This window comes from Phaenicophaeus curvirostris, chromosome 3 (assembly GCF_032191515.1).
Source record: "Phaenicophaeus curvirostris isolate KB17595 chromosome 3, BPBGC_Pcur_1.0, whole genome shotgun sequence".
Classification (NCBI taxonomy): Eukaryota; Metazoa; Chordata; class Aves; order Cuculiformes; family Cuculidae; genus Phaenicophaeus; species Phaenicophaeus curvirostris.
The window spans coordinates 69,274,145-69,289,962 of NC_091394.1; the positions used below are offsets into that span (position 1 = coordinate 69,274,145).

Below are 15,818 nucleotides of genomic sequence, written 5' to 3' on the forward strand. Positions count from 1 at the left end.
GCTCAGGTGCCCAGCCACGTGTAGGCTTCTGGTATGCTCCTGGTGAGAAGCAAGGACAACTCCCAGATATCTAGAATTTAGTATAATGTATAATTAAAGAGAAGAAACACTTTGCTGTATTATTTTGGCCATGCTATTCTGTACCTTTTCCCTCAGTTTCCTCCAAGGAGGCTATTTCGAAGATGTGGTTATCAAACCATTTCACATACACAGCCACTAACAGTGAATGTTTTATCCCAATATGTGAATGAAGTTATGTTTCTAAACACTGCCTCTACACAAAATGTAAACATACATTTGCTTGGGAATGTTAAATATTTTTAGTATATGTCTCATCTCATTTCATCTTTTACTCTGTGGATGGAAAAGCAATGTACTTTGGGATGTACTTTCTCTGCTGGGACCACCAATAGCAGAAGTTCACGTTTCATGCACAGCTTCCTCCTCATCCACTGAAGATGCTACTAGCTCTTTTCTGTTCACTGACTAACCGGTACGGATGGGCCAAGGCTGCCTGGCGGACGCAGCATCAGATTACCTGTGGGAATTCCTGTGGCAGAATTTAAAATACAGATCTGCACAAAATTCCTTACAGTGAGCTTGACTAGTGTACTTGAAGAACAAAAACTACTTTTTATTGTTGGCTCAAGAAAATTGTGAGCTAGTAAATCAGTATGTATTAAAAATACAATGAACGCTACTGCCTAACTCGTGAAAGCTTCCAAAAAGCAGCCATTCAGCTGGGCATGGAACTAGGCTCTCCTTAGGGAACAAAAGCCACACTGAAGGTGACGTGCAGTACATGTCCAGTGCAACACAATGCCACAGAGTGCTGCTTTGGTAATGAAGTCAAAGGATATTTTATTTGGAAAGACCACCCACTTAATAAAATTTGTACCTGCTTCATACAGACTTTGTGTATCCAGCAATGCTTCTGTTAAATCATTTTCCCAAAATGACCAGGGAGTAAAAAGGAAGAGCTGGAAATTATATTAAATAATGCAGATTACTAACACTGAAAGAAGATGCGGTTCTGCTTCAAATAAAAATAAGACATTAGAAAAATCTGATTTACATATATAACCTAATCTGGATATTGATATTTCAAAGTGATTTTGTAATCCATCCTTTGACAACACTCCTGTTGTCACAAAACCTGCAGTAGCAATAGGGAGAACAGGTATTTGATGCACATAAACCATCTTATAATGATTGAAATTAGAAAATGTTTCTTATAGAAATTACTAAAAGGTATTTTGAAAAGAGCGTTTCATCTATATAAACTAATTATATGCTTTACGCACCTCAAAATCAGTAAGAGTTCAAGGAGTTTCATTGTAGTGTAGTTGTCTTAGGGATACAAATAAAACACTGAAAAACCCTTGTACACATAATGCAAGCATATTATTATAAACGGAGAAAAGTCACACTTTCTACCTCCTTCTTTTAAATACGTAAAATGAATGTTTTCATGGCGATGATGCTGAAGGAGTGAAGACAGAAATTTCTAAGGATATTGTATAAAAAACAATCAGTGACAAAACTTCTCTCCAAGAAGCAAGCTTCATGTCTTTCCTGACCTCAATGATACAGTGCTGAACATCACTGCATAAAATAGAGTATTTTAATTTCATAGTATTTAAACAGAATTATAGGTATGGACACAGCTGTGATGTATGTAATCTATGTAACCATATACATGGTAGCACAGTCTTGCACGTTTCACAGATACAAAAGTTATAAACCATGTACGCATGGACTTTTTTCTTTTTCTCAGCACAGATGGCATTTCAAGAGGAATTTTTTTTGTGCCACAGCTAACACAAACCACAAAGAAATTACTCTTATTGAATACTGCCTGCTGCTGAAGAGTGTTTTGAAATTACACTCCATTTTTTAAGGGAGCTGAAGAGCTGAGAACAAGAAATGCATTGACAGCAACGGCTAACAGATAAAGCAGCAATGTTGACTGAATGCAGCTCTTCAAGAACCAGTGCCTAATGGTCACTGGAGATTAAAGACACATTTTTCCTCTGTGCCAAATTAGAGGAATTTTTCCTCTGTGCCAAATTAGAGGAATTTTTCCTCTGTGCCACATTAGAAGAATTCATTGAAATTTGCTTTGTAATGAGATCATTGTCCATTGGCAACTTCCATTACACAGATAAAATTATTTAGCCTTCTGTTCTGACTACCAGTGGAAGACAATTTTAAAGAGAAATAGTTGTACTTCTACAGCTGAAGACAAATATTTCTCAGTAGTGCTTTGAATATGGGATTTTCTACTGAAATAGGAAAATTATTTATATGTGTATACATATGCATACATGCACAAGTAGAATCTTATTTTTAAAATAACAATTACCTAAAAGAATAGGCTTCATCCGGCAGTAGACAACTCAACATTACTACGTTTAATTGCACGATTGAGTGTCCATGCTTTTATTTTTCACTGGAATTTCATTCCGTCAGAACACCACTGCAAGTCCACCAATAACACTGGCAAAAAATCCAGATGGCTAAAGCCAACCAGATAGTGTTAGTATTCTCTCTCTTAATACTAAGACTACTGCACACATTAGAAGACACAGCAAAAATTGAAAATTATAGAAACTCAGGGACATGGAACTAAGAAGTCCATGTGATGATTAGTTGCTACAAAAAAGCCCCACCAAACAGGAATTAATTCACTTATTCATGAGAAGAAAGCTTCATCCATATTCTTGCAGGTCCACCACCCTTAGACCACATCCTGCTCTCAGAGGATCAATATAGTAAATCATGCTCAAGGAACACAACCACACATAGATGCCATTACACCAAATTCCGTGAAAATGACTATCAAATGCAGAACAGTGAGTGAAAAACAGAAAAAGCACATTGCTGCATTCATAAGATTAATATTCCCTCTCCTTTGAACATTACTGGGGAAAAAAACCAAACATCAAGAGTAATGTTAACTCATCCATAATTCACACTTTAACAAGAATATTATGTTGGCAAAATCTGGCTGGATAGGCCACCCAGTGTATCCAAGAGTGATGATGAAATTGTGCAAGCCACATGACTCGTTCCTCTACAAGCTGCAGCTGGTTGAACACAATAGTTAAAGGGATGTCTTGAAACACACAGGTGCGCACAGAGTACAACAGAAAGGAGAGAAATGGGAAACTGACAAAAGTCCACTGAAAAATAAAGATATATTATGCACAGTTTCAGAGTAAATTTTTCTACAGCAGGGGATGTTACAACTCTTTCTACAAATGATCCTGTCCAAGACATGGCTGTGGCTTTCTGGCAGTAGGGACTTCTCAATGTGATGTCCTAGTCTGTACCACTTGGCTATGAAATGCAACAAGCTTAACCATTCCTATCTCCGGCCTCCATCTGAATGGGACAATCCTACTGAGAGTGTCCTCCGTTCCATAGCACTCATGAGACCTGATCCATCGCACCACTTGAAAGGTGAGTTTCCATCTGTCTCGGCATCATGAGAAGCTGGTTCAGTTATGAGGGCAACAAACACTACGGACACCTAGGTAAGTAATCTGGAAGATGACATTCCAGTTAGATGAACAAGGTGACGTCAAGAGATCTGGTTTGGCTCTGCAGTAGCTACCTGCAGAGTCTTTATTTGCAATTTAATCTACGTTTTTCAAAGTAACTTCTGCTACACCGCTTTCACATGCTGCAAGCAGATCAAAGGCATCTACAGCTTAAAGCACATATAAAGTCCTTCTAGAAGTTAAATAAAATTTAGTATTAGAAAACAGTGTCAAGAAATAAATTTTTGTTACTTTAAAATGTATTAAGAGACTGATTTTCTGATTGTTCTGTGGATAAGCCTCTTTTTCCCACTAACGGTCAGATCCCAGAAGGCCACACACTTTTTTGCAGCAGACCATGATGAGAAATTTACCATCAATATTACATATAATCAAGCTCTAATGACTGCTTGGGTGAAATCCAATCAAGCTGCACACAAATTTAACTAAAGAAGTCTAGCAAAACAAAGTAACAATTTACTACTTTGATAATTAGGTGTTTTGGATATTTAGAGAAGCTGCTTTTAAACACGTGGTACTACCAACTACCAACATTTTTACAGAAGGCCTGAAATATGGGAATGACTCTGCAGTCATTCTTGTTACATGAAAAACAACCATTTTTGCAGTTTATAAATGTCATGGATGCACAGAAAATGAAACTGAATAAAGAGGAACACTCAGACTATAGAGTGGTGAAAAAACTTGGAGAACTCTTACCCCAGTGAATGCTTTTGGGCTAGAAGGAAAGCTAGACAGCCCAGTAGCTCACAGAGCTATGGTCAGTAAATCTCAAGCACAGCTTGTTTTCCTGGTCTTTTGTTTCCACCCATTTGACTCAAAAGCTTTAGCAGCCAACAAACAGTTGATGGCCTCTGAAGCTGCCCCATCAATCCACTCTTGTTGAAGTTGTGAGGGATACAGGAAAGGAGCTCTCCCAGGAGAATGAAGGAGCTTTCTAAAACAGATGGACAAGAGTTACAGAAGAAAATCTCTGAATAAACACTACCTCTGCATAAACAGAAAAGCGTAACTTTATCTTCAGGTTCTTTCCACTGCAAGCAGATTGGGAAGTCCTCCTGGGGAGGCTATCATAGCTAAGAAGATACTGCATTTGATCTTGGAGAGAGGTTTCTGGAGAGTTTTGGCTACGAAAATATGCAAATGTTTCCATTGAAATGCACGGTGCACAGTCAATCATGCCCAGCAGGTCTTACAGATCAACAATGCATTCCCTAATCAGAAGGCTGCGCAGAGCTGCGTTCCTAGACAGACCAGGCAGGAAAATCATTTAGGGATAAAAATGCAGCACCGCCTACACTGTTTCTTTATAGTAACGGTCAGAAAACATGATTTTGCTCCAGCTTTCCATAGCTATTCTAGAAGGACCTAAAGAGCGAAAGGGGGAGAGAATTCCTAAAGACATTAATTTACTTTATTTCAATTACTTCAGATATTCTTCCATTAAATTTTAAACTAATTAGTAGATAAAGTATAGGTACATGAATAAAAATTAATTTTACAGTAATTGAGCAACATCTTTTTTTATATAAAAGAAAGAAGATAGTAAGATCCAATATATTATTGCCATGGCAAATGTCACTGCTTAATAGCAGTGAACAAGAAAAGCAGAGGAACCAGCTATTTACATACTACCGGAAGTGCTTAAGCAGCTGATGTTTTGCTTTGGCTTGTCCTTTAAGTATATAAATCTAATGTAGAAAAAGCCATCAATTAGAAAATTGCAGGTTCTTTCTTTTTTTTCAGAGAAGACATTGTATAAGAAGACTGGGGAAAAGGAGAATAATGTTGCAAGGGGATAATGCAAATCTCAAAAGGTCAATAAAAACAAAAGCATTCAAGAGGGGCACTCATCAGAGGGGCAGGAGTGATGCCTGCCTAGTTCCTTCTTTAATTCCCTTAACTTTTTTGGTGTTTCTAATTACTCCTCTCTGGTACAACTGAAAGGCCATTAATTCTGACGCTATTGCATAGAAGTTTCCAGATACACCTGGTCAAAACATTTGTATCTAAAAGGACCTTGAACCCCATCACCATATCCACACATTTATTCTCATATTTTACTCAAAAAAAGCAAAACTTCATCCCTTGCTCTCCATCACCCACTCTCCCATCCTCATTTCCCAAGAGGCGGGAAGTGTCATTCCCCGCATGCCTGACCTTCACTGGGTCCTGACATCATGACTCACACCCACTGTATCAGCAGCCCAGGCTTTTTCTCATCTTTCTTGTTGGTCTGCGTTGGGAGTAAGCGTGCATTATAGTAAGTAACTGATGAAAATACAAATGAGCACAAAGGCTCCAAGTTCTACGCTGCTGAGGCCATCATCCTTGATTACAGCTGACCTCTACAGAGGTAGGTGCCTCAAACACTGGTAGACCTATGCGTGCTTCCAACTGCAGGACAAGACGATTAGCCCCTCTGTGGCATCGCTCTTTTTAGAAAATGACCTTTCACTACTCGGATCCTAGGAATCTAGGCTGTGTTTCATCACTAATGTTTGAAATGGAGGTCAGTCTAAACTGTATTCTCCCCTGTTGTGCAGATAACATCTCAATCTCAGAGATGATTGTGGTTTATAGTTGAGCGATCAGACCCCTTTCTCCATGCACCAAAACTACCACTAAATTTAAACTTTAAAGGTAAAGTAAGGAATTCAAATTTCCTTACTATATTTAATAACTCATCTACTCCAGCTGAACAGTTTCATTTATGCTTATGTGAATTTCAGAACATGAAAACAATTTAACTTGTATAAATTTTGTTCAAAATGATCAAATGAAGAACTCTGAAAAGGGAAAGACCCAGTATCATTAACCTCACAGTTCAATTTGCATTGCAGAACATAAGAATCAGCAAGAAAAAGTCATGGTCTCCTGTTTTAATCCAAAAGATACTTCCAGTACAGCACACAGCTCAGAGAAAAAGGTCTGCAGTATTTTTGCAAAATTATATAGTAAATATAAATAATAAACTTTAAAATATAATTTCAATATTAACATTCTCCTGCATGCAATTATTTATTTTGGGTCTCCTACATTTAGCAAAACATTATTAAAGAGCTGCCCTATAAAGCACCTTGAATATGCCAGAACTTTGATGGTTAAGGCACCTACTTCATACACCAGAGATCCCAGTTTAGGCCCTTGCTCCAAATACAACAAAAGAACCTGAACCCACACTTCCATGCTCCAGGCAAGTTAAGTAACTGTTGGGCTATTAATTAGATCTAATTAGCCCAACAGTTATGCACTTGCCTGAAGTGAAAAAGGTGTGGGTTCAGTTACTTTGTTCTTGTATTAATAGATCCACCCCTTCTTTCCAGATTCCATTAACAAACAAAATTGTGACGTGTCCATGATTTCCATTAGTTTCCCATTTTCCCCGCACATGAGACAGCCACCAGCCTGCCCCAGCTCTACAGTTCCATCTGCCGTAATTTCAGTGCACCTGAGTATCAATCACCTGAAAAACCAAGGTCTAAATTAAGATATATTCACATTCCTAAAATTTCAGAATCTATAAGCAATAACAAAAGCCTTGTGGCTGAATGCCTCAGAAGCAATAATTATTACAGCTGTGTTTTCTAAATGATTAGTTATTTTGGATACAGCACCTCATGAAGATTTTCATTCTTACTCACTGAGATCCTTAAAAAAGAGGTAAGACGGTACTGGCTTTGTTTCCTTTTGTGGTCAAGGAGAAGTATACTTATGCAGACATTTCTTCAGAGCTCTTATAGAGACACTCATATGCCCTTCTTAAAAATAATTGTGCAGTGTGATAAACTTCTGCCTCAAAACCTCTTACACATTGTCCTGGATTCAGTGGGACACTGCAAAATTTAACATTCCCCTTTACCTTGGCATCTGAAATAAAGTGGGTAACCTTCTCATTTTCACTACGATTTTAAAACAAAAGAAGTAGCAAGCTTCATTTCCGTAGTATTTTTCTACTTCTAAACAATAGCTGAAAGGTTTTTTTGTAAAGAGGGTGGATGTAGCAATGAGAAGCTAAAGATCATATTAAACTTAATTCTCCCACGCTTTGGTAAACATCATCTGATTAATTCAAGATGACCTTTCACAACTGGACTTGACAAATAATCTGTGAAGGCAACTGGCAAGCTGCAAAGGCGGATGGATGTTCTCATCAGAGGAGAGGACAGTCAACTCAACAAGTCCTGCCAGAAGGAGAACAGAGGAGGAATTCACCTCTGGGGAACACACAACAACATCCGCGCAGTCCCAAACAGAAGTCTGGAAGGGTTTTCGATAAAGAAGCAGGAGAATGTCAGATGCCTGCACTCACACTTCTCAGAGAATATGACTTAAGAGATAAAACTGTGCTGCAGAGGAAGAGAGAGGGGGCATTCACCTCAGTACAACAACAAAGACTTAATAAGATCTCCAAGCAAAGGTTTTGGTGCTCTTCCTGTCCCATGTGGACAAATGGCCCAACAAATCACCTCAGATTAAAAGGCAAAACTAAACTTGTCCTCAAAACTGCAGCAAGGGTGACCAAGATGTTTATCATACCATTAAATACAGAGTCTGGGTTTGTTTTCTACTTCATTCTCTAATTCTCATTATGCAGCTCCTCAACCTGCAAGCCTGAAAATATGATCATTTATCTGGTCATAATGAGACACAGGAACAACGAACAATTTTAGAAGACACCTTTGCAAATGAACATATTTCCTCAGTATCTTGTGCTCACAATGCGTGACACAATAGGTCTTAAGAAAGCATTAAGATGTTTATTCATTCTTTTTTGTTGAGGAAAAAGATGTCCATCTTTTCAAGTAAGGATGGTCTTTCAAGTTACAGAAAAGGGGAGCTTGACTCCTTCTTTAGATGGATTATCTCCGTGAAGCCACACAAAAAGGCACTTAAATCCTGTACCTTGTTTGCCTGAATTGTAAAACTGAAATGCTAAGATATGGTTTGAGCAGGAAGCTGGACTAGGTAACTTCCTAAGGTCCCTGCTGACCTGAATTTTCTGATGAACCCTTTTGGTTTAAGATACATAAGCATGAATGAGAAGGGCACTCAGCCACTGCAGGACTGGTTACCAGTGAAAAACTCAACTAAGTATCCTAACATTTTCAAGCTTCTGATGTATCAGTTTTTACAGGGGGGGGGCGGGGGGGGGTGGGGAGAAGAAATCCTGTCAAAATGCTCATGAACTCTGCAGTTTGCACAAGAGTCACCTTTGAGAGTCAGTGGAAAAACAATGTCATTCTGTTCTGAATGATGTTGCAGAACCTGCAGGTTTATGCCAGTTTTTAGAAAGCAAACAAACAAAAAAAACCCCCAAACATCCAGTTTGACACCTATTTTTTTTAAGTGACACTATAAACTCAGAAAGCATTTCACTGAATATTACGTGCAAGTGAATTTATCAGGTAGGTTAAGGAAAAATCTGCAGACAGACTAATGCCAACATGAAATCACAAACAACAAAAAGGAAAAGAAAAAGCACTTGTCATCTCGCAATGCAGAACACCCAATTTGTTGTCAGTTTTTCACCAAAGTGAGTCTATTTAGCATTACTAGATATGTGTCTTTTATACTAATGTTCAGCATTCCCTAGAGAAATAATTCCCTTTCTCTCTCAAAGCACTGAGGTCCTTCCCCAAAGTTCAAGGTTCTAGACTGTCTTTTTTAGCCCCCATCTCTTTAAATCAGTAGCCAATATGAAATTCATTTTCTCCTTTTACAATTATTCCACTTAAATATCAGGAAGTAAAAAAATAGACAAACTTTGAATTTCTTGCTGTGCTATACATCAAGTTCAGATTAAAGAACAAATATTTTTCTCAAAATAATTCTCTTTAAGAGTTTCTAATTAAAAGTGTAACTGTCTAGTTATGAATGCTGGAGACATTTATGTGCATTCATTACATATCCTCAAGGAATAACAAATTAAAAAACAATACCAGAATCCCCAGATCCCCATTTTGTACAGATCTGATTTCCCTGCATCAGCCTTTCATCACTACTTTTTTTCTATTAATTAATTTTATAGACCACATTATGACCCAGCTGTATGCCCATAAAGGGATATAACAGAACATAAGCCACTACATCCTCACCGTGCAGCACAAGCCACTGTGGACTCCCATGGGTATAAGTTGGCTGCAGGTATAACAACCAAAAAAAACCCAAACTTCCTAGCACATAAGATGGTTTTGTGTGTAATTCAGAAGATTATTTCTTGGGGTCAACAACTTCTTCCTGTTAAGACACGTCCTCTTCTGGAAGCACCCTCAGTTGCAGCACATTCTAAAAGCAAAAACATTGCAAATGCAATACAAAGACCTACACTACAGAGGGTCTGTTTCTGCTGCCAATGTTTTCAATATTCTATCAAATCTCCCAAATAGTGGAGTTGTGATTGAGTTTGGACTGCTTCGACATGAACACCAGTCTTAACAGTTCATTGTACTGCTTATCAAATTTGCCTCTAATATCCCATTTTTCTTTTTTTTTAAAAAAAGGAGAGTGGGGGGAATCAGGGGAGAAGCTTAAAATAAGATGAAACACAAATCCCCAACTTTACTTACCTTGCTGGAGGCACATCAATATTCGAAGAAACAACCTTGCGCTTCTGTTCCAGAAGACAAACAGAACGAGTGCTTTCCTTTTCACACTCATGAGCTCTGTTTGGTTTTTTGGTCTCTACTGTTTTTAAATCTTCCTCCTTTGTGGTGAACAGGAGAAACTGTTGGTCTGGCAGTTTTTGACTGATGTCACTTTTTACATCCTCCTGTTGAAATGCAGAGAAGGTCATTTCACGCTTGATGCTGGCTGCCTGTAAAATTAAAAGCAATTATTAAATTTTCATCTAATACTCCTAAAACATAGAAGGGGGAAAAAAAACCCAATACCCACAGGCATTTACTTCTAATTAGCAATTTGATTCAGAGAATACCATTTCTTTGCCCTTCATAAATTCTGAAACTGCTATTAATTTCTCAACAGTGTTGAAGACTATCCAGAAAAATAAGCAACTTTTGTCCACTTGATAAAGCAATCTGTTACCTCTTAATACTAAATCAAAAAGGTATTCGAATTGCACTATCAGAAACCACAGTTTGTACAACATATATTTAACGTACACCCAACTGTGCTGCAAACTATGCAAAAGAAATCATAAAATTCCAGGAAAAACAGTTAGAATTATACAGATAAAGTCAACCAAAAAATTAAAATACTTTGAAGAGCCACTGACTGGTCTCTTCAGCAGTTACTTTTGTAAATGAAGGTTTCTCTATGAGCAGAAAAATAACTCACTAGAAACCAACCCAGCTGCCAGAAGGAAAGGAGAAAGTGATGCCAGCAGGATCTCTGTGAGGAGCCCATCAAGCAATGGAGCACAGACACACACAGAAGTGGTGTCAGGTTGTCTCTCTGGCTGCCAGCGCTTTCCAAATATTCAGGTCTGCTGCTTCCCATAAGCAAAGACTTCCCAAGCAAATAGGCATGTTTATAAACATGCTACCTCTCTGGAACATGTGTTGGTGTTCATAAACCAAACTACGGCAGGGTTGCAGTGAAATGCATGGTAAGTCAACAGAACCAAGCCACTCTGCCTTCCCAGCAAGCAAAGCAAAACTCAGCACCTAGATTTTCCTCTGAAATGCCATTCCCTGGTCAGTCAGGCTTCCTCAGCTTCATTTAGGCAGACCTAGCTTGTCATCTGTTGTGAGCCTCTCATCCTGCCATACACCAGCCAAGCTCCTCATAACTCAGCCTGTAGCTTCCTCGCATCCCTGCAAACACAGAGCCTACTAGAGGCATCTGCTAAAAGAGTTATTTCTAGGTATCTGTGTTTTTAAAAGCAGGAAAGACAACGTTGCCAATGCAATTTTGTTTTGTTCAGTAAACTACATAACATCACTAACGGATAAATACTTGAGACCAATGTTTTAATTGCCTCATTCTAGTGTTTCCACAGAAGGGCTTTTAGTAGTTTGTTTCAAGAATACAACTGGGATTCTTACTTTATGAATACAAACAGTAGAAGGAACTAGGCATTTTACAGTCTTTTTACAGAATTAGAAGACATATAAGAAACAAATAATTCTGATGTAATGATTATTTTTTTAAAACACTTCTTAAAGTAAGCCCTTTCCTGAGTGTCTGAGGATTTTAACAGACGCAGAGTTGCTTTCAATTTTCCTCAAAAATGACTTAGAAGTGATGCGCTAAAGTAGAAACAAACCCTGAAAACAGACAAGTTCCAATATCCAGCTCCTGGAAATTATATAATGCCAAACAAAGGTACATATAAGACTTGAATTCTATCCCCTCTGTTGCCATATCGTCTTGCACGACCACATAGCTTTGTCTCTCTCCCCAGGATCCCCACCTTACCCACTGCAGAGGACAGTGCTGTGCAGAGCATGAGCTGCTACACCTGCTGCACGTGGCAGGGTGCTGGTGCATACACGTGCACGGCAGGACTCAGCAGTTTCTTCCTCGCTTTGCCCAACACTTTGCAGAGAAAGCACAGAGAGCACAGGAGAGGGGCAGCCTCTCTCCTTCTCTACTCTCCAATGAACATAGTATTCATTGGGATGATTTTTTTTAACCTAGTAAACACATGATTTACCAAAGAGAAAAAAAAATCCTCAATTTATGGAAGTGTAATATTTCACTCAGTTTCACAAAACATATTGTGCCATACATTATTAAGTTTTCTTTGCAGACCTAAATAGTGATGACAAAAGGTTGCAGACTCTACAGTTGTACAAATAAAGCCTAAAATCTAAAGAGCAGATTATTTGTACTGTGATACCAGACAGTCTATCCATAGATTTCAAAATTACAAAAACCCAGTTGAAATACATTCAAGTAACAGTTTTGTTTTCATACGTCAATGCACCATAACTAATAGCCAGCCCCATGCACGCAAACGGAAGTGAGGAATGACGAAAAACACAGAAGCAAGCGCTCTAAAGGTTGTAGAGCTGTTGCCAAGCAGTTCAGATCCTTTGTCTAGTATTAGCCAGAATAGCCAAACCTTATGCTTACACTAACCCTCTCACTCAGACGTTTCCAGCAGATGTTTGGAAACATTAACTTCTTCCTAAACTTTCCCTTGAGAGCAACTTCTGATAAAGAACCTTTCCTGCTTTAAAAGCAGGTGATCATGAGAGAAAACCCAGAGCTTCCCCTCAGTGGCCACTCTCTAGTAGCTTTCTCCTGCTCCACAGGCAGTTTTTCTATTAATTCATCCATGTCTATAAAAGCTATTTTCACTTGAGACACATGCCCTATCTGGAAGGGTATGGCATCTTTCACTGGAAATCCAACCACCTACACAAGCAGCCACTGATGTGGGGAGTGCCGAGGGCCACAGCCACCTGACCGATGAAGTTCCCCACTTTGTGGCAAACACACTGACTAAGGACCAGGACTCCTTTGCTTCCAATCCACATTTCGTTACCTCTCACAGTTCAGAGGTAACACGGACAATTTCCAATATATCTTTCCAGGTAAGTTAACTGTTACGTCATATCTATCAGGAACTTTTGTTTTTTAAAAAAAAACAGATCCTTCATATTCTTTTAAACACTTTTAGGCTTGTGGTGGTCCTCTAAGTCCAGAACATTTTTCAGCAAAAATGTTGTGGTAGATCTAGTCCAAGCAGATGGAGCCTGTCTCGCAGCCAGCCAGATGTTAACACCATAACATGTATTTATTTCAGCTTACTTCCAATACTTGGCATCTCTTCCCTTCGTTCATAGAATCATAGAGTAGTTTGGGTTGGAAGGAACCTTAAATAACATCCAGTTGCAACATCACTGCCATGGGCAAGGACATGTCCCACTGGATCAGGTTGCCCCATCCAACCAGGCCTTGAACACCTCCAGGGATGGGGCATCCACAGCTTCCCTGGGCAACCATTCTAGTGCCTCACCACCCTCATTGTGAATAAATTCTTCCTTACGTCTAGTTGTTCTCAAACTCCATGATTATGTTTTCCCTAATGGTTTGGCTTTTCTTGTCATCATACCTCTGTATTTCCCACCTTAGTGTCTCCAGTATCAACTGCTGATAAAAACTTAGTTTCTTCCATACCCTTGATTAACTGTTGCTCGTACAAGCCACTTTATAACAGGCTGTTTTTCTATGCATATCACTGCACATTTTCACCCTCAGGCCATTAGCAACCTTCAGCTTACTTTCAACTGCATCCTTTGCAACCTGGCCTAAGGCAACCAATATCACTTGGAAGTTCAGTCACAGAGGCAGGATTTATAAGCCATCTGCAAATTTTAAAACCCAGCTTTGCTTGAGTCTGCAGTTACCCTCAGCTGTCTTTGACTACTTTCCTCCCATCACCACTGGGCATGGGAAACTTCTGATTTGCCACTGCTTGGAAACAACAGCTCAGTATTACTTGTACCTTCCCCCCTGGAGTTCACACTTGGGGTTTGATTTGGCTTTACTCCTTCCACTACTTCTCAGCAAAGATTGATCTTCCCACTCACCCCCTCTGAGCTTTCAATATCTAATAGCATGACCATTTCCATGAACTTCCTTCAAAACCCTGAGCTGGGTCACAGTGATTTTCCCTTGTTCATTTCAAAATATTCTCACGTGCTGAGCACAGCAGCACGGTGCCTTGGCAGCCCTATTCTGGCAAACCAAGACAGGGCCTGCTTCAACCTGGGAGCCCAACAAACTTCCTGCAAAAATCCAAAGTAATTTCTTGCTTTGGTTTCCAAGCAGAAACTCTATTAAACAAAAAAAAGGAAAGTGTTTTAGTTTGTTTTGAAGTTGTCAAGACAATTGCACATATTTAGGTTGGGGATTTTACTTTTAAAGTTCTTGCTTGACTTGTCATTGTTATTTAAATTAAGAAACTTCACATTGCACCTGCCACCTAAGGTAACATGGTTAATATTTTCAGCAATATATTAATAATTTTTCATTGCAAAAGCCATCTTAACCTACCTAAAGAAACTTAGTATTGGTGGTAGCTTGTGATAACCAAGCTGCTAATCCTGAACTCCACACGCGTCAATCAAGACCATGTGCTGCAATGGATGTCCTGCCTAAATTAAAGCATGCTCAACACTGACAGGAATTTTGAGGATTTATAGAATTTTTTCTTTATTGTTTACAGAATTTTTTCTTTATTCTTTACAGAATTAATCATGCACACCCTGCAGACTAAAATTTTCCAATAGTTTAGGCTTTAACTTATCTGCAGTCGATTTTTGTTACGCCCAACAGCAGATCCAGATAAGATGCTCACATTGCCATCAAACTTCAGTCTTCTCCAATTTCAGTTAAATTTCAGCTTGGATTCTGCCTTGACAGCAAAAAAATTATTGATCCAACAAACAAACGAAGTATTGAACCACCTAGGCAAAGGATCAGCAACACTTGAATAAGTAGAGCTGTAATATCTATATGCAAAGGCAGAGACTTACATTTGACAGACTATAAACTCCATCTCGAATAAAACCTGACTGGGCTTCAGCATCTTCCCTTGCTGCTAGTGCATTAAAAACTCAAGTTATTTCTTTTCAAACAGTTCACTAGCATTTAACAGGCACTAAGATGTTTGTGTTTCCTATGCAATGCAAAGTATTAAACTCCCAAGAATATTAGCATGATTTACCCGTGTGACCCAAATGTACAGAAATACGACTTCAAACGTGAAAACTGACTCCCACTTACGTTCTTTCAAAGTTCCTGGCATTTTTTGTGCAGCATCTGTGAATCCAGGTGGGCACACGAGAACCACAGACCTCATTTTTAACAGGCTTTGTAACAGTCTATGCAGGCAGACGGCAACAGAAAAAAACTATTGAAAGAACTGCCATGCCACACAACATAGCTACTTTGCTGTGAGTTTAATAAACAACTTGTGGGCTGATTTGCCAACAAGGAGTCAGGCAGCAGGCACTGGATGAGATGGAGGTGCACAAGCAGAAGGCAGCTGCCCAGCACAGAGCATCACTCACCCAATCAGCACTGCCTCCGACCCAGAGACTCAATGTAGCGTCTCCAACAAAGCTATGCTGATCTACGCCAGCTCAAGATCTGGCTACACATGTGATTGCATCTGCCTGCCAAGACACAGCCCAGCAAACAGTGGCTCGGCAGAGCAAGGCTTACGTCAAGCAGGACGGCAGCAAGAGCCCAGCCAGCTCCCCTGATCTTCTGGGGAGACACCAATTGTCTCCTATTTCTCCGCATGTCTGCTGGAATTCTGGAAGGACTAAG

At 39.2% G+C, this 15,818-nt stretch overlaps 1 protein-coding gene across 1 annotated transcript in view; it reads right to left on the reverse strand.

Annotated features, from left to right (window-relative positions):
- The window catches only part of ZNF704 (zinc finger protein 704), an 85,157-nt gene that overhangs the window by 58,022 nt on the left and 11,317 nt on the right, over nt 1-15,818 (reverse strand). The window contains exon 2 of the mRNA XM_069854291.1: nt 10,136-10,383. Within this exon, the coding sequence (XP_069710392.1) occupies nt 10,136-10,362 (227 nt within the window). The 5' untranslated portion in view covers nt 10,363-10,383. The remainder of the gene's footprint in view (nt 1-10,135; nt 10,384-15,818) is intronic.